At 37.8% G+C, this 19,116-nt stretch overlaps 1 protein-coding gene across 4 annotated transcripts in view; it reads right to left on the bottom strand.

Moving 5' to 3' along the window:
- LOC103473108 (solute carrier family 12 member 2) overlaps positions 1–19,116 on the bottom strand; it is an 81,829-nt gene that overhangs the window by 38,888 nt on the left and 23,825 nt on the right. For all 4 annotated transcript variants that reach the window (XM_008423065.2, XM_008423068.2, XM_008423064.2 and 1 more), the window contains exons 2-14: positions 18,219–18,338; positions 13,550–13,625; positions 10,090–10,185; positions 8,940–9,079; positions 8,693–8,803; positions 8,460–8,568; positions 8,210–8,334; positions 6,807–6,891; positions 6,561–6,718; positions 5,837–5,944; positions 5,591–5,714; positions 4,644–4,745; positions 627–782 (exon numbers count right to left, since the gene is read on the bottom strand). In XM_008423065.2, the coding sequence (XP_008421287.1) occupies positions 627–782; positions 4,644–4,745; positions 5,591–5,714; positions 5,837–5,944; positions 6,561–6,718; positions 6,807–6,891; positions 8,210–8,334; positions 8,460–8,568; positions 8,693–8,803; positions 8,940–9,079; positions 10,090–10,185; positions 13,550–13,625; positions 18,219–18,338 (1,510 nt within the window). The remainder of the gene's footprint in view (positions 1–626; positions 783–4,643; positions 4,746–5,590; positions 5,715–5,836; positions 5,945–6,560; positions 6,719–6,806; positions 6,892–8,209; positions 8,335–8,459; positions 8,569–8,692; positions 8,804–8,939; positions 9,080–10,089; positions 10,186–13,549; positions 13,626–18,218; positions 18,339–19,116) is intronic.

Below are 19,116 nucleotides of genomic sequence, written 5' to 3'. Positions count from 1 at the left end.
GAAGAGAAAGTTGAGAGAAACAAGACCCAAAACTCTGGATGAGTTTAAGGCCGCTTTCGAAGCACCCTGGGCTCCATAACACCTCAGCAGAGCCACAGGCTGATTGCCTCCATGCCGCATTGAAGGCTGCAAAAGGATTCCTGACCAAGTATTGAGTGCATAACTGAACATAATTATTTGAAGGTTGACTTTTTTGGTATTAAAACACATTTCTTTTATTGGTCGGATGAAATATGCTAATTTTTTGAGACAGGGATTTTGGGTTTTCATGAGCTGTATGCCAAAATCATCAGTATTAAAACAATAAAAKACCTGAAATATTTCAGTTGGTGTGCAATGAATCTAAAATATATGACAGTTTAATATTTATCATTACATTATGGAAAATAATGAACTTTATCACAATATGCTAATTGTTTTAGAAGGACCTGTATTTGTTCTCTACTCTTACTGATCCACAGCCAGTTCACTTGTTATGAACATTTAGATATTGTTAATATGTAAATTTAACAAACAACCAAACATCTTAAGCAGTTTAGTGCAGAGGTCCCGAGGATGGCATGCAGAGAACAGTTTTACTGAAATACGTCACATTATTTGTCACATCTGCAAAAACAAGAACTCACCTGGCTTTTTGTGACTCACATAGATGTAGAGAGCCATAACAATGACATTAGTGAGTAGAGCAGCCGCCCAGTTGATGACAAACATTACCACACAGCACAGCACGGCTCCAGCAAGCGAAACCCACATGTTGTAGTATTTGAAGCTCGGACGCCAGCCTGGAGCAGCAACAACAATTTATCACAAGAAGAGAAAGTTTGGGCCATGGATGTACGATGCTGTGGGATAGTTGGCAGTTAACAAAAAAATGATCATATAACGAAGCGAAGATACATATTCTCTTTAAACTTGGGACATATTCTATTAGAATAATTAGAATTAGAAAAAGAAGGAGCACCGTTGTTCTCCATATAAGGTCATGTCTCTAAAATAGTAAACAGAGCTGTTAAGGGCATGGACAACAAATGCTTGGGTTAAACAATGAAAATTAGAAGGCTATTAGACTCAGGACTATAAGGTTATAACAGCTATTAACAGGATAACATTTAACACAAAGCTAGACGGACTTTAGTGATGGCATAACTGCTGTGTGTTGTTACAGAAAGAGTCAACAACAAACCACAGGACATAAACGGTACACCTGAATCTCTCATTTTCCCATGAAAGGTTTATGGTTCCCAGAGGGAGATGAAGTTGGAGGGGGGGAGACCCGAACACAAAACTGGGTTTCCAGCTTGTGGGTCCAGATGCAGGACAAACCATTCTGTCTAAATGAGTCATGTACCATTTAGGTCCAGATGACCTGCTGCAGATATTAGAAACGGATAAATAATCTGTACCTGTTGGTCTGCACAGGATTTGATATAGGAGGAGGAAAGAGCACAACTTAATAAAATACCAGCTACTCATCAGTAAAACATGCATTTTAAATAAATTAAAGAGTTCAACTCCAAAAAATGTATTTCAAAACTGCAGCTATTTTAGAAAAGACAAACAAAAACATAACGGCAGAGCTCTGGTCAAGAATATGATTTGACATTGTTTGTTTTCATATTGTACATTTATTTCACTTTAAACCTGTATCTCACTTCGCAGCCTGCATGTGCAGCCATCTCCTCTTTCCTTTACAATGCGCAAGCACACGTCAACAAATCCTGTCATGTGGAACTGAGTGAATAGGGAAGTTTGATTGTTGCGGTGGAAAATTACCTCAGGGGTAGGGCTGTATAATTATATCAATTCTACGATATTTATTGATCCCCCCTTGGATGATATCAATTTTTCATCCACAAGTATCGATACGTTAAACCATAGGGGTCCATAGGCTTATACGTCTTTTTAACACGTCTGATTTGTGACGGCGTAACAGCAAGACTCTGCCTTCCCCAGTTTCACTTTCAACTTGTACTTAAAGTGGTCATTATAAACTAGACACCAGTTTTTAAAATTGTGTATTTTTCCGAATGTCAGAGAAATGTCAAAAACTGGCTTTTCCAGTTATGCGACAGGAAATGAGCTTCCAAACATAAAAAACGCAATATTAGATTCCTTTGTTTTTGGAAATCTCAAATCTCAAACAAATGAGGAATTGCCTTCATTTTCATGCTAATGTTATAAAATTGTGTTGCTTGTGTAATGCTAACTAGGGCTAGGTGCCTGACTACGGGCACGGGCAGTCAGAAAGGTTCGGCTGTGGAGCCCGTGTGTGTGAATAAAACACCATCAGACATAAAGTAAATTGAAGTTATTGTATTCAAGCTTATATTTTTGCATATATATAGGAAGGTATTCAATAATAATAATATTTATAATAATAGTGATTTTTTATGAGTATAACCAATAGACATAAGAAAAAAACAAAACAACAAAATAATAAACCCTGATGACACCCAAGAGTTTTTTTTTCCTATTTTAAGTCCGTTCTTGAATCCAGGGTGATTAATGGTTCATCAATCAATAATCCGACTGTTTTTAGTCCATGACCCAAGGCAATAGGTCCAAATGAATAAAGTAGTTTGGTTCAATTAAGTCCTACCGCAAACCTGCGGTGATCCGGTAGCTCGCCATCCTGGGCTGAAACAGGGGGTGGAAAAAAACCCTGACCTAAACAAGGCCATAAATAAAAATAAAAAATTAGCATTCACATTTAAACAGGGTTAAACTGTTATCCAAAATAACTAAACATTATATAATAAAAAAAATGACTATATTACATAGAATATTTCTCAGGATTCATTCAAATGAATTTCAAGTTAAAGATCACGTTAATGTTACAGATCCAAATAAAGTTACATATCAAAGTTACAGATCAAATTAAAGTGGACTTTCAAGTTGTATCCAAGTTTGATTGACATTAGAGTCAATTAAACTTAATCGACTTCAGTATTGTCTCAATAAACAATTAATTGTTTTTATTTTATTTTGTTGCACAACTTCAAAGAATTCCAGAGTTCTATAGGCCGTCAACAAAATCAATGAAAAGTAACTAAAACTATCCTAAAAGGACGGATTTACAAAAATCAAAGGGACTATTTTGACGATACATCATTTATTCAGTCACAAAATTAACAAAAAGAGAATGACCTTTTAATCAATAAGACGATTTTTTTAATCACTAATACATAGATTGAGTGGGCGTGTCACCACCGGATTTCAATATAAAAAAAAAATAAAAAAAAGTACGTAAAAACAAACAACTCACCGCCGAGCGGTTGCCAGAAAACACCCAATATAATCCTTTGGCTGTGTTAATAGGGTTCGATCCAGCCGTATTCTTCCTTGATTTTGGAAGATATTTGGCAAACGATACAATTCGATATGATTCAATGCACTTTTACAATTTTCTGAAAGATTTTAGAGGGACAGAGTGATTTTGGTGACATTTTGTGTTCCATAGACTTGGATATTGTATATCGTATCATATCGTGAGATTATTATTAAACAATAATCTCACAATACAGTATATATCACTATATTGGGCAAACAATGCAATTTGATACGATTCAAAGCACTTTTACAATTTTCTGAATGATTTTAGAGGGAAAGAGTGATTTTGGTGACATTCTGAGTTCCATAGACTTGAATTTAATTAGCTGAAAACTGATTAAAAGCACCAACCACACAATACCTGACTCTCATTGGACAGAGACTTAGAATCTAGAATGCAACAAACCACAACCCATGTTATTTATTGAAGATTTTAGATTTCCAAAAACAAAGGAATCTAATGTTGCGTTTCGTTTTTTACGTTTGGAAGCTCATTCCCTGTCACATAACTGGAAAAGCCAGTTTTTGACATTTCTCTGAGATTTGGAAAAATACGTATTACTTAATTTAGCATAACTCCGGTTATACTTGGCCTATTAACACAATTTAAAAACTGGTATGTAGTTTATAATGTGCACTTTATGCACAAGTTGAAAGTGAAACTGGGGGAGGCAGAGTCCTGCTGCTGTGCCGTCACAAATCAGACATGTTAAAAAGACGTGTAAGCCTATGGACCCCTATGGTTTAACGTATTGATACTCGCGGATGAAAAATCAATATCTTCCAAGGGGGGAAAAAATTTATAAATATTGTAGAATCAATATAATTATACAGCCCTACTCGTTATTGGCAGTAATATTCCAGAGACGTAGCACCGCTCAACCTCCATTCGGCACTGAACTCTCACACCGAATGTCTGTTTAAGATGGGTGATCGGCAGAGATCGGCCTCGTGGATGATCGGAATCAGAAGCAAAAAACCTGATCGGAGCATCCCCATTTGAGACCATGCTAAAATCTTTGGAAAAACTCCACAATAATGGTCATCATCTCCACCAGTCCTTATAGGCTGCGAGTCAACAGTAGGAATGCATGCTTCTGCTTAGGATCAGTTCATACTCTAGTCACTCGTTTTAATTCTTGATAATGTTTCATCACATTTACATTTTAGTACAATTTAACTTCAAATTTAAAATCACTAATTCAATGTAATTAAACCAATCACAGTATGTGTAGAAAACCTCCAACATTGTCTAACATTCTTAGCTTAACATGTTTTTATGCTGGTTTTCACTTTTTGCACCTTGATCTTACCCGGAGAGTTGGCCAGAGATGCGTGGAACACAGAGAAATTGATCAAGGCGTAGGATGCCAGGAAAAAGTTGGAGATAATTGGCGCAATTGTGTTTAACTCAGCTGGAAACAGAAGAAACAGAAACTTATAAAAAGGATTACTTCCAATTCCTCTCCAACTGTCTTACTCAACAGTATGATGGGTTATTAAAAATACTACACTTTCAAACAAAATGGATACCAGAGAAAGTCATAAAGCACTGTACAACATAAATCACAGTTAAGTTGTACAAACAAGCCTAAGAAGCAACAAGTCTGGGAAAACACTTTTTAAAAACATCTTCAGAGTCAGCTAAACAAAGCTGCACCAATGGTCCCCCGAGTGTCCAACTAAATATAACGGAAGATTGTAAGTTTGGGAGCCACGAGCAGCAGTGTGTTTAGTTAAAAGCTGACACAAATAATCAAGAACCTGGCCAACAACTTTTAAGCCAAATTCTAAAATCCACTAGGATGCAGGACAGTGCACCGGGTGATGCCAATACTTTTACTGGATCTGGTGAGAAGTCTGGCTGCTCAGTTCTGAACAGCTGGCAGACGAGAGACTGACCATCTGTGCAAGACTGGTGAAAGAGCATTATAGCATTCCAGGCTAATGACAAAAAAAATTGTCATATTTTGGAACTATTGTTATTAAAATTAAAGCCACATAGGTTTTGTTAACCAAAACCTAATGTGGATTAAAATGCAACTCCTAGGTAATTTTTTTAAAACAAATTAATATAAGAACATTCTAAATTTAAAACTATTTCAGAAGCCAGTGAGATATAATAACAATTTGAAGGTATAACATCGTCTGATGAGCTTTTTATGCTTTTAAGCTATTGTTATTCAGATATGGTTACCATAAACTTTAGCTGTACAAGTTAGTGTGAAAAATGTAAAAGTAAGCAAAGAGAGTAGCGTACCGATTAGGATGAAAGCTAGAGCGATGCCGAAGGTCAAGATGTAGCCTCGGAGAGGTTCATTGTTCTTCCCATATCCTTTGGCAAAAATTCCAATGTAAGGGTAGATGTTGTCTTTACATAAAGCCTGCAAAAAACAGCAATGTCATTTCATATCTTAAAGAACATAGAACTAATACGTACACAGGGATAAACAGTTTGGCAGTAGTATAATGTATTAGTTATCCCAGTGCATGGATTGACTCTTACTTGGAATACTTTAGGCGCGCTCACTAAAGAGGCCAGAGCAGAGGACAGAGTGGCAGAGAAGATTCCAGCTGAGATGATGGGAGAAAAACCTGAAACCAAGCTCATCACCTGAAGCAACACAGAAACAAAGTCAACTTTCTAATGTTTCCATCTAGGAAATAAGTGGCAAATTCATGTTGCTATTTGTATGTGCCAAGTGTGAATTTGTGTGCATTCATTCTGAAACCAGATTCAAGGGAAGATCTGGGTTGGTTGAGGGAGTTTGCATGACAACCTAAAAACTTTTTTTCGATGTTACTTATTTTCATAGACCAGATGTAGTAATTTTATAATCTGATACATTTGCCATTTTAATTAATGTTTTATCTCTCCCAACAACATGGTCCTCAATCACAAGTGTTGCACTCAATGGATATGAAGTAATTTACATGATATAGCCAAGCAGAGCATGTGTGTGGGTTTGTTGTGAAGCGTTAGTGTTCTGTGGGCCAGTTGAACAAGTAGGTAGGAGGATAGGCCTGCCAGCACACATGAACAAAGAGCATGAAGTTCAACTTGGTAGCATTGTTTGTATCTGTATGTATTAAGTTCTCTCTGATTTGGGACTTTTGCACAGAATGAAAACATTACAATGCTTTGAGAATTGCTTGGTTGGAGTTTAACCCAATTCTCAGCATAATAAAAAACATTAACAAATTGTTCTTTTATTGAAGCTGCTTCATACCTGGAAGTCATAATGGAGTCCATAGCGGCAGTTTTTTTGGCTCTTGCAGCTAGAGAAGTCAAAGCCAAACTTGCAGGAAGCACCAGTGCAATTTGCAATCAACTGTGTGCTGATTGTGTCATTCGGATTTCCACTGGCATCTCTCACAATGCAAGACCCTAAAGTCAGAAAAGCAGAACACACGTAAGATAAGATGCATCCTCAAAAGAAAGGGGGGAAAACTGCCAACAGAAGAGCAGAGTGTACCTGTTGAAACTGCAACCCCTAAGTAGACAATGCCTGTAATCAATATGGCAAGTAGTGTTCCTCTGGGGATTGCCATCTGTGGGTCCTGCAACACATGCAACAAAACCTACAAATATTGACTCAGCTATAACAGAAATAGCTCTGTTTGCTCATGGATGACAAACAATATTGAAATTATTGTTTAAACAATTGCTCATTTTGTTTAGAAACTCATTCCAAACAGCACCTTAAAAAAACAAACTGCAAAGTGGAATTTGATTAAATAATTTTAATGATTAAGTTTTTTTAGCTAATTACACAATTATTTTAGACTGAGGTTAAAAATAATGTTGAAATAAAACTCTGAAGAAGGTTGATCTACCAACCTTCTTGTTGTTAGATCAACAAGAAGGTTGCAAGTAGGGTGCAGCGATTGCAGTTATTTGGCCAATCGCTGACTGACAATCATTAAAAAAAACTTGAAACTGCCAATTCCAATTTTGGTCGATACCAATTTTTTTTGTCTGAACTGTTGACAATTTCAAGAAAATTGTCAACAGTATGGTGACTACTGTTTACTGCAAATGTGCAGACATGGCCTGGTGGACTGGTCTATCAGTCAAAACTCACTCATAGAAGGGAGCAGAAGAGGACAGTGGTTGATTTTTAAACCTTTGTTGAGATACTGTAAATAAAATTGTATTCATGTGCAAGTATCAGCTGATCACCAATTTCCCAAACTTAAGGAAATCACCGCAGACAAATGTATTGGCCGATAAATCGGTGCACCCCCAGTTGTAGGGTCCTGACATTTGACACGTGTACCTCAAGTGCATCTACCTTTAGTCGCATTGATTACAGCAACAGCGTCTTCACAGGTCTGGCTAAAAAATAAAAATCAATCCTCCAGCTGCAGCAGATTCAAAATACTGCTGCTAGGGTTCTCACTAAAACAAGGAAGTTGGAGCATATCACCCAGTTCTAAAGTACGATAATAGACTTTAAAATACTGTTAGTTTATAAATCACTGAACCGCTTAGCACCTCATACATTAAAAATCTGCTTGTGTTGGATCAACCTTCCATACCTCTTAGGCCTTCTGGTTCTGCTCTGCATCAGAACCAGAACCAAACATGAAGAAGCAGCATTCAGCTTCTACGCACCATAAATACGGAATAAACTTCTAGAAAACCACGAAACAGCTGGAATACTGAGTTCCTTTAAATAAAGACTAAAAGGCACTTGTTTAGAGTTGCTTTTGAATCATAATAAATGAAACACTAACATATTTGATGTGTATTAATGACACTTGACAAAATGTCAAATTTTTGATGTTTTCTCAATTGTGATGTCTTTTATACCTTTGTATTTTTGTGTTTTCATCATGTAAAGCACTTTCTTAAAGTGTTAACCGGCTGACTTACAGCAAGGTCTCCAGAAATGTTAGCACCAGCCAGAATCCCAGTGGCTGCGGGGAAGAAAATGGCAAAGACAGAAAAGAACGTCTCATCTCGAAAGTCTGGTCCCATGTTCTCCCACATGATTTCACCTGAAATTAAAAAACAAGTGCAAGAAGCAGTTGTAATTGCTGCTATTAACCACTGTAAATATCTGGAATATGAAAAATTAAAGTTTGGTTAAAAAGAAAAACTTAGAGTCACAGTCAGATCATACCATCATATCCAAAGAAGCCTGAAGGCTTCTTTAATTCCACAGAAATGAAGGATCCGATAAAGTAGTTCACAATAGCTGTGACAAGGACAACAAGCAGGAAGATCTGGGCCTAAAGAAAACAAATGACTGAATTATTTCTTGAATTCTATGGAAATCAGAGGGTTACAGAGAGATATGAAGGTTTTCCAGAAACTTTGTGTTTCTATACTGTTGGTGTCAGCTGACAGGTATACCTTGGCCTCCCATTCCATTCCTGCCACAGAGATACCCAACAGAACGATTACTGTAATGGTGCCAATGATTCGGATGTCATTGATGTCATCAGTCATGAGCGCATCCACACCCTGACAGACATTTCAGGGAAATGTTAAACAAAGATGCAATGATCAGTAGGTGACTCGCATTAAAACTAAATCTGCTAATAAGTAATCACAAAAAAAAATCTTTACAATGAGCAACATAGGAAATCAAAAGACTTACTTTGAGAAGTTCCACAACAGTTTCAGCAAAGCCGACTACATACATCGCCACAGCCACTGCATTGGCAAAGGCAAAGATCAGGCCAATAGAGCCTCCAAACTCTGGACCCAAACTCCTCGAGATCAAGTAGTACGCTCCTCCTGCATGGAGATCAAAACATGGCGAGACTGAAGTCATCCAGTTTTTGGAAGAGAGAGAAATGTGATTAATCATGCAAATGAGCTCATTTTAACTTATGCAAATAACTGATTGCTTATTGCGACAGGTCTACTCATGACTATTTGTTTGTGGTTTCATGCTGCAATACTGTTCTACATCATAAAATGGATCAAAATCAGACAGATGATCAATGATTACAATCACATGGCATCGAAAAATGTATTCTACCTAATGTGGATCAAGGCCAGACTGAGTTTGGGTGCAAACTTGCTATGCTCTGTGGGAAACTCAGGTTTACAAACTCCCACTAGTCCCAGTTCATGATGTGAAAGTGATCGTCAAACACTTTCGTTATTGCATCAGCACCCAGCCCACTAGAGAGAACGCCATGACCACACAAACAGAAAAGAAATGTCACGTGAGGAACTCAGAGCTATTTCAGTTCCAGGATCCAAACAGGAACAGATACTGTACATCAGCTGCCTGCCTGAGCCTGCCTTTTAGAAGACCTAAAAGAGCTTAACATCACAAAGAGGCCTCGTTGGAGATTGCATAGTAAACTGGTTTAGTGGGTTTCTGATGTATTCTGATGGGTACCGCAACACCATGTCTGCATCTCTGTGTCAATTGGAACCTGGGTTCCAATTGTACATGATGTTCCAAGAAGCATGGTCCAAACCCACTCTGCCCTGAGCATGAGGATGCCATGCAGGTACCCCCAGTAAAAATTTAAAATAGGGGTAAACCCATGGGGCCATTGAACCAACATGAACCAACCAACTAATCAGGGACCAAACAGATGGGAGTTTCTCTCCAGATTTACAAAGTCCTGCCATTCCACCCAGCACCAAACCACATTTACTACTCCGAATAAAGAATCAATATAGACTCAACTCACTTTCGAATTCCTTTATACTAACAATTTTAACCAATTTAAATGGGTGTTACAAATCCAGGTTAATCTAGAGGCAGACTGGGACTCGACAAATACCTCCTCGAACAAATCCATTGGTGGCTATGGCAGAAGTAGAGAGGCCAGTGATGGTTGTCACAACAGTTGCCATACCGACAATCACACAGGCCAGAGCTGCAAAATAAAACACAAAGATGTATCATGTTAGTCATTTCCGTCAGAGCTCTGTGAAGTGTTAACGGCACTTCCCCCACCATCAAACCCCCCTGTAGTTAGAGGTAATTTTTCACATCACAGTGGAAAATCCCAGATTGTGGGCTAGTGCGATGGCTGTAGGCAGACTATTGATAACTATACCACATGCCAGTGGTCTGCAACTTGGCCAGAATGTTTCCTGTATCTGCAGGAGACCAGCTCTCCAACACCATTGGTAAAATCTGGTCTTGCTCACATGCAGACAACACACACCAATATCATATGTGCATAAAAAAAGTCCCTTATTGAACCTCTTCTGTTCAACACCGATAAAACTGTACAAAGGTGGAGTCCAGTGATCTGTCCCGTCTCTGTGCCCTTTAGCATTGTGCATCCAATATAGGGTTTAAGGCACCAACAGACCTGCTTCCACCTTTAGGCTAAAGGAAGGACTAATGGATATCCTGAATCCAAACCAGGTCAGTGAATCCATCCAAGTTAGCTTACTATAAAACTGAAAAAATAACCCTTGTTACCTTTTTTCAGGAAACAAGAGGAAAAGTGATTTGCCCTCATTTCTGCCAGCAGACAAACAAGGTTAAAAGTTCTGAGTCTAGCTTTGAGGTTTTTGGGTACTAAACTCACACAGCCCACCTTAGACCAGAATTGTAATCTGAAAATGTAAAATATCTTTAAAAATATAAATATATATAGTTTACACTTGTTTGTCCATTTTACACCTTTAAAAGGATCCAGGACTAATTGAACATGTTGGCCTAAATATGTTGCAATTTTCCAATTACCTAAAAAATTACTGCTTGTAATACGCCAAAACTCATAATTGCTTCAAAATTTACATTTTTTGTTGTGTTTTTCACCCATGAAGGTCGCCATTTTTTCACTGATGGGTTGATGACGCATTTTGGTCCATTCTGTACTGAAGTCTACAGAGTAAACACAGGAAGGCTAACTTTACCGGATTAGTCGTTTATCATATTGCGTTTGGTGTAGTTTTAGATAATGCCACACTGTGACACTATCGACTGATAAAAAAAAAATTTTTGGCAAATCTGGATAATTTCCCACATGAAAGAAAGGAGAGCGTAGTGTGAGAGGGTTGTTGGGGTTTGGAATAAGAAGGGTTCGGTGAATCCGCATATGCAACTGGGGGGTTCGGTACGTCAAAAAAGGTTAAGAACCACTGCTCTAACAGGTGATCGTTACCATAACGAGCTAAAAATAAATGTTGTGCTGCCTGCTGAGACAGGAAGAGCTAGACGGTCTTTGAGATTACATACATACTGTTAAGAAAATAAATTTTAAATATGCTAGTTTTAAAACTTGGCAACATGTTTTGATTGAAATAGCCTAATTATAGTTTTCAGATTAATAACTTATTCTGCCCTATTGACCTTTATGTTACCTGTAGTTACAGCAGATTGTTTACTAAGATCTTTTGATCTGCCCTTTGTCTGTGTGGGAAAGAATCAGGAGAAGTTCCAGCTTTCACACTGATCTGTGAAAAGCCATAAAACAGAATGAGGCAGGCCAGTGGAGGAGAAGCTCTGCTTCCACTCTGTTTAGATAAAGGTGACAACTGATGTTGGATCTTGAAAACAAATTGCAGGGAATTTCTAACTTTAAAGAGGGTCCGAGACAGCTCCTGGTTGGATGAGCAAAAATAAGCCTTATTTGAATAAATTAAAGACAACAATATGCCTTTACTATAAAAGTTTGTACACAGGAGTAACAAATCAGATTTGCTCTTGCAACTCTCCAAAGACGTCTTTGCTTTTCTTTCTTTCTTCTTCTTTTCTATTTGTCTCAGGTAAATGAATGTCTGTTTTAGTGTGTTTGAAGTGTCTGTGTTACCAATGTGATTTTATACTTTTAAATGTTAGAATAAACTCTGAAAAGGCATGACGTGGAGCGTTGACTGTCATCTCTATGTGGCTTTCGTTTCTACGCATGGCATCAATGAATCCAGGAGGACAAGAGAATATAACGAGCTCAGGATTTTATTCTCTTAACAATACATACTAGAGGTGTGCCGATCGATCGGTCACCGATCATAATCGGACGATTTTCGCGAAAAAGTGCATGATCGGTAATCATTGGCTCTTGTTGCCGATACCGATCACCTGCATCTCATTTCGCAGCCTGCCTGTGCAGCTGGTCTCTTTCCTTCACACTGCGCAAACGCGCAGCAACAAATCCTAAGCGATGTGGAACTATAATGCACTGAGTGAATGGGGAAGTTTGCGTGTTGCGGCGGAAAATTGAAGCACGTCAAAATGCATCAACACAACGAAGCTAATACGACATAAAAACAATRCCATACTTGASGGAGTTTGGCTACATCGAGGCTCACTGCAGTAAAAAAGACATATGGAGGATCAGATAGCAGGTAAAGCAGCGCACAGCTACAAACACTCACCCGGATTAGCATGACGGTCAGAAAGGTAAACAAATAACCCGCAAAATTATTTAAGTCTTCGAGCTGCGATGTAAGACGCTGGTTCTGCCCTCGCTGTTGAACCGCTGCTATGCAACAGGTAGTAATATTTCACAGACGGAGCACCGCTTCTGCTCCACCTGGTAGTGACTCTCACACCGAACCTCTGTTTAAAGCTGCAGCATCTAACCTAAAAAAATACATTTTACATACGTATTAAAACTTTCGCTGTCCTAACATGAGACAGATAATCTCTAAAAAAAAGAATTGATCGATCGATCTCCCCGTTCTGCATAATTACTCCGCTCAGTCAGAAACAGCCAATCAGAACTAGCAGTAATCAGCTAGCCGCCATGCTATCAGGAGGTTTTCATTCAGTAACTCAGGATTGTTTATTGTAAAGGAACCTGTATTTGCCTTTGAATGTCAAGTTTTATACTTGAATTCTTTTGGCAATGTTGAGAGGTTTTATTTTGGCTCTTTGCATCATTTAGCCTCTTCAGAGCCTTCATATGTTTTCAGTCTGTTAAAGATAGTATTACCGATAGCAGTACAATTTGCACAATGCCTCTTTTGTTTTGTTTTCTTCTTGAAAAAAGTTATTAAAAACAAGTTTTTGTCCAAATTAAGGTGAATTCATGGTTCCTTTTTCCACATAATGTAACTGGTAGTGTTTATGATAATAATTATGTGATCGGTATCGGTGATCGGCCCTCATGGGTGATCGGTATCGGCAGGAAAAAACCTGATCGGCACATCTCTAATACATACACACACTAAACATAAGTTCTCCATTTTATGTAAGCATATAAATTAAACAAAGCTTCTACCAGTGCTTTTTCCTTAATACTGGAACTGTTAGGAATTGAACATGAGTTGGCAGCTTACCAATTCCAGCCTGGCCAACAATCCATGTCATGCGGATAAAGAGCATGACTCCCCAAATGTTCAACATGCAGCGTACCTGGAGAGAAAATCATTTGTTACACTCAAAGACTGGGAAAGTTTTTGGAAGTCAGGGTTTCCCCCAGTGTATTATAGACTTGGCGGCCCGCCATCCTTTACTAGTGCTACCACCAGGCTAAGCCTTTCTTGTGCATGTTTTTAGGAAAATAAAAAAAAATTACTTTTTTTTTTCTTTCAGTTTTCTTTTTTAAGCCGGATTGCAAGCATCTCTGTTGCTCTGAGCGCTTCACTGGCGGAGCAGATTTATTCCTAAAAGATATGTTTATAGAAGACAGGTTTATAGTTTATGCATTTAAAGCCAGACCAATCACACCGCTAACGAACTAGTGCTAACCTGATCATGCAGGTTCAGCCTGGTGAGGAGCTTTCACGCTCTCCTGTCTAGCATCACACTGATTTTATATTATTGTAGTATTATTTTTAGTATAATTTTTCCGGTTACATGATACATCAAACCGTATCAAATGCTTTGTCCACTTAGAGTTAATGTGCGCGACCGCGCGGAGATCTGAGAAACTCGTCCCATAAACTCAACCAACCAGAATATTTTCTGTGACGCTTATAAAAAACTCAGACACGAAATGAAAGAGCTACTAAAATCACATTAGCAGCATTGAGTTAAATTTCCCGTCTGCGTAGTGCAGTAGATTACCTCATCATGCAGGGCTGGTCCAAGGCTGTATGAGGCCTTGAGCAGAATTTGCAGCATCAGATAGTAGCTAGGGTAACAAAACAATCTAACTATGAATATGTTCTTTGAACTTTTACAAAGTAAACTTGACAGCTCCTTAAAATCTTACATTTAAATGTTAAACAATTTAAAATCTTTTAATTTATGTAATTTGAATCAAATTGAAAATTGATTTGTAAATTGAATAAAAATTTAGCAGCATTGATCATCTCAATAAACAAGTGTATCTGTGGTCTGTGTTAAAATATTAGCATTTATGGGTCCCCTGAAACCCTGGGGCTCCTGATGGAGCTGCTGACTTAATTTGGTTTAAACAAAAGTGCAAATAATTGATATTCATTTTAATTGTATATTTTGATTTGTTGTTTGTTCACTGGCGATGTTTTCCCATAACGTATAATTACTGAGTGATATTTTTAAATTTCTGTCACCTTAACATCTTTTAATACAAAAAAACGGTGGACTGCCGGTGGACCGCCTCAGCACCCCGACCACTGGGGTTAGCAAGTTTTCTGGGGGAAACCCTGGAAGTCAACTTCTTTCAGCAACTTCTTGCTGCTCAAAATGCCAGACTTTGAAAGACTTCCACTAGATTTATGCAGTAACATATTGTTGTGTCTACCACTAGGTGGTGTACGAGAATAGTATTGATTGTAGAGGGAAGAAGAGATAAGATGGGGAAAGGAATACCTGATGTTGTTGTACTGCTGAGCAAGTTAAGAATAAAAGCTGTAAAGAAGAGTTCTTTGTCTACTCGTGCTTCTACCTCGTCCTGGCTTCTAAACATAACACACATCTGCTCAGACGAAGGAACAAACTGTTGGCAAGTACCCTGGTTGCTTGTGGGCTGACTACAAGGAGTAGCCTGAAAAATTACGGGCAACAAAAAGACGATATGCGACAGCCGGCAATGTGATCAGCCTGTTTTAATCTGCTAAGGCATTGTGAAACACTGGTTTCACTGGTTGTGAAACCAGTGAAACACCAGTTTCATTCTGGAACAAAACAAACCACTTCAGTCTGTAGCTGGGCCCAAACTCACCAATAACAAATCAATATGTAATGACCACCATGTTTCTACCTTAGTTTATCTTTTAGACTGCTTTACCTAAAATAACAACTAACCCTAAACGTCACATTTCATTAAAGTCAGGTTAGCTTATCTTTTATATCACTGCTGCTTGTTTAAATATCACCCAATGCAAATGCAAAAATGAACTACTTCACAATTGTCAGAACAATGACTCTTTCTCTGTTGATGCAGTGGAAATAAAATAATAAACACAAGAAACCCTTTTCTCTTAGTGTCTGAGATTACAATCATTTAAAACTGTTCCCAGTTTTAAGTGATCTACTGTTCCCAGTAGATCAACAAAAAAAAGTGTGTTTGTTAAATGCCAGAATAATTTCCTTTATTCTCTGTCAAATTTATATTTCCTTAATATTTAGCAGTTATCTGTTAATGGAATGATTTGGGTCAGAATATCTGTACTGTATAAACTTCTCACTATAATTTGCTGGAATTTTAATCCTCCTGAATGAACTGGCTAAAGGCCTCCTCACTTGCACAGTTTTTAATACGGTTCAAGTTATTTATATTGCACCAATTCACAATAAGTCTTTTTAAATTCAATCATACATAAGTCCCAATTGTAGCTTGTCAGTAAATAAGCAATTTCCCTTTTGGGATTACGGAAGTCTATTATATTAAATTCTATTCTATTCTAGTTATAAAACAGTGCATTCAGTTCAGTTCATTATTAACATCAGTCTAAAAAAGTATTTTTGTCAAAGGAAACCCAGAAAATTGCATCGAGTCATTCACTCCTGGATGAGCACTGGTGACAATCGTTTGCATTGAGTCATTAACTTTCCAGCCATCCCTCATATTGAGCATGCATAGCGACAGTGGAGGTAAGGTAATTTTATTTCTATAGCACATTTTCAGCAACAAGGCAATTCAAAGTGCTTAGTGGAGATAAAATCTTAGCTTCTAGCTCAGCTCACATTGACTTTACCCGCTTTTGACATAATTTGGGGTTATTGTCCATTTGAAAGACTCGCTAGTGTTTTGAGACTTTCTTATAATATTTTTGCATAATGTTCTTTACTCATGATGTCTATTAAGTTGGTCTCTTCTGCAACAATACAATACCATGCCACCCCTTATTTCACAGTTTGGACTGTGTTTCCAGTCTTTCCGGTCTTGTAGCCAGTCTTTCAAAGTTTCATAACAATGGCAATTTTGTTCAAACACTTTAATTTTAGTCTCAGACCAAAAGAAATGGCTCCAAAGATGAGTGAGTCATGGCTTCTCCTCCTCCGAGTGGCCTTCCTGCCCATGTAGGTAAAGGATATGTCTTCCCAGTTTTAACATCATCATTGCAGTCACTTGCTTTTTTTTCTATGGCTGATTTACAGATTTAGCACAAAAACATTCATCTCTGGAACACAGAACCCATGTCACTACATAAAAAAAGTATTGGACACATCAATCTAGCACCTTCACATACAGAGAAATGAAAAACGTCTGCTTCTATTCCATTTGCTTGGTTAATTTTTTAAAATGTTTCATAACGTCACAGAAGGAAGCAATGTGTTTTTAGGGATTGCCTCAAAGTAAATCTATAGCGCTGCTTCTATTTAAAAAAAATATTGTGAATTCACCTATGAGGAGCCATGAAAGTTACAGTGGAATATCATCTCTGGTGTCCAGATACTGAAGCTGTCAGCATGTCATGACAGTCAGAACTAGGGGTGCACCGATTTATTGGCCAGCTGATTTTCTTAATTTTGGGAGATGTAAAAACTGGTAACACTTTATTTGACGGGGTGTGCAAAAAACTGACATGACACGGTCATAAACATGACATAGCACCTGTCATGAACATGAATGAGTCTTTATGAACGTCTATGACTGTTGTCATGATGTGTCATTCGGTAAATAATGACACTTTTAATGCAAAGTTGCTTTAAAAGTTGCCTTGAAAGTCCATTAAAAGTGCCAACTTTGCATTTAACATTCAACATTCATAAAGACTCCTTCATGTTCATGACAGGTGTTATTTCATGTTTATGACCGTGTCATGTCAGTCTTATGCACACCCCGTCAAATAAAGTGTTGCCTAAAAACCTTTAGTCAGTTTTTACATGTAAAGCCGATCTTATCCGTTGATCTTATCTACTTTGGCAAAGGTTTAAAAATCAACCACTGTCCTCTACTCTCAACTGAGAAATGCTTGACTGATAGGCCAGGTCATGTGTTTACAGTCAACAATAGTCACCCCACAATTGCCAATTCAGCAACTTTCTTGCTATATTGAGCAACAAATCTAACCAAAGAAAAATTGGTATTGGCTAAAACCGGAATCAGCAGGTTAGGCTTTTAATAAGATTGGTAATCGGCAATTAGCCAGAAAACTGCAATCGGTGCACCCCTAGTCATAACGAATAACATGACAAATTATCTGAAATTTTAACAGTTTTTGTAATCATCTACGATAACCTTTTTCTGGGTTGGGAGCTACAGAGAAAAGAAAAACAACAGAGTCTCAAATGCTTCCTGGAAGAGACATCATAGAAAGCTAGCTTGAAGCCACCTCATAATACTACTTTCTGAGGAACAATAAACTGGTTCTAGTTGAATTAAACCAGCATCAGCCCTGGTCTACTAATGAATTGGCTACGGTTGATGAAACATTTTAGTCATATTATTATAACATTATTACAATTTGATTAATCACAACAGAAAAACTAGGCAACTAAATATGCTTATATTACTTATGTATCCACTGATCTTTTCTACGAGATAAGATCAGTGGATCAATTATAAACAATAAAAGCATTGGTTTGATACAAGAGATACAAGAGAATCAAACCAGAATTTTTAAAGTGACTTACCAGAACCCCCTTAATCCAGCCAAACTTGACCACTCCTTTGGGCTCTGCTGCCTCTTTAGCAGCAGCCTCTTCAGCCGGCGTCAGCTCATCACCATTAGGAAAGCCATCCTCAAACAGCTCCTGAGAACAAAAAATATTGTCACATTACTCAACAAAATAAAATAATTGTACAGAGTTTCTTGTACAAGGCTTCCCTAAGCTCAGTAGGAGGTGCGGCAGGAAAGTTCCCCATTGAAGGGTTCACTCTACTGTCGATCGATATATTTGTCCCGTTGTCCAACCTTATACATTAGATAGCTTTGCTTCCAGGAGCATTTCAAGCTGACAAAGTGACAACAATGAGTTTGCCAGTACCAAAGCCCCAACAAGCATGACAGATTTTAGCTGAAGTTGGAACAGTCCATTGTTTTGTTACCGAAGCTAAAAGTAAAAAGGTTCTGTCAGAAGAAAATGTGTCTTGGGAGGGTGGAGAAGAGGGCAGCATTTATCAATGTATAAATGCAATAATTAGTTAAGTTAGTGAAGCTCCTAGTCTATTTTCTCAGGTTGTTAAGCGGACTATATTATGAGTTTTAGAAGGTTGTCTGATAAAAATATCCAGAAAATGGGGAGATGATGAAGTAGATGATGGATAATGAGATTTAGACCTAGAGATACAAATGACAATATCTGCAATGTTATTGGTGGCAAACTACATTTTTTCACCAATATGTAAATGGTCTTTCTGTGATCGAGTCAGTTAAACTGAAATTAATTTGACTGCTTTTTGGCTAAAAATGAACTTGTATGCTGATGGTAAATAAAGCTGGATAAGGCAGATTTAAACTAGATAAAAAGGACAGATTTTCTTTTAGGCACTTAAAGAACCGGAAAGTCTGGATCCAAGTCGGGAAGTATT

This window comes from Poecilia reticulata, linkage group LG12 (assembly GCF_000633615.1).
Source record: "Poecilia reticulata strain Guanapo linkage group LG12, Guppy_female_1.0+MT, whole genome shotgun sequence".
Lineage (NCBI taxonomy): Eukaryota > Metazoa > Chordata > Actinopteri > Cyprinodontiformes > Poeciliidae > Poecilia > Poecilia reticulata.
The sequence above is the reverse complement of the archived record's forward strand: the minus strand, read 5'-3'. Positions and strand labels throughout refer to the sequence as shown.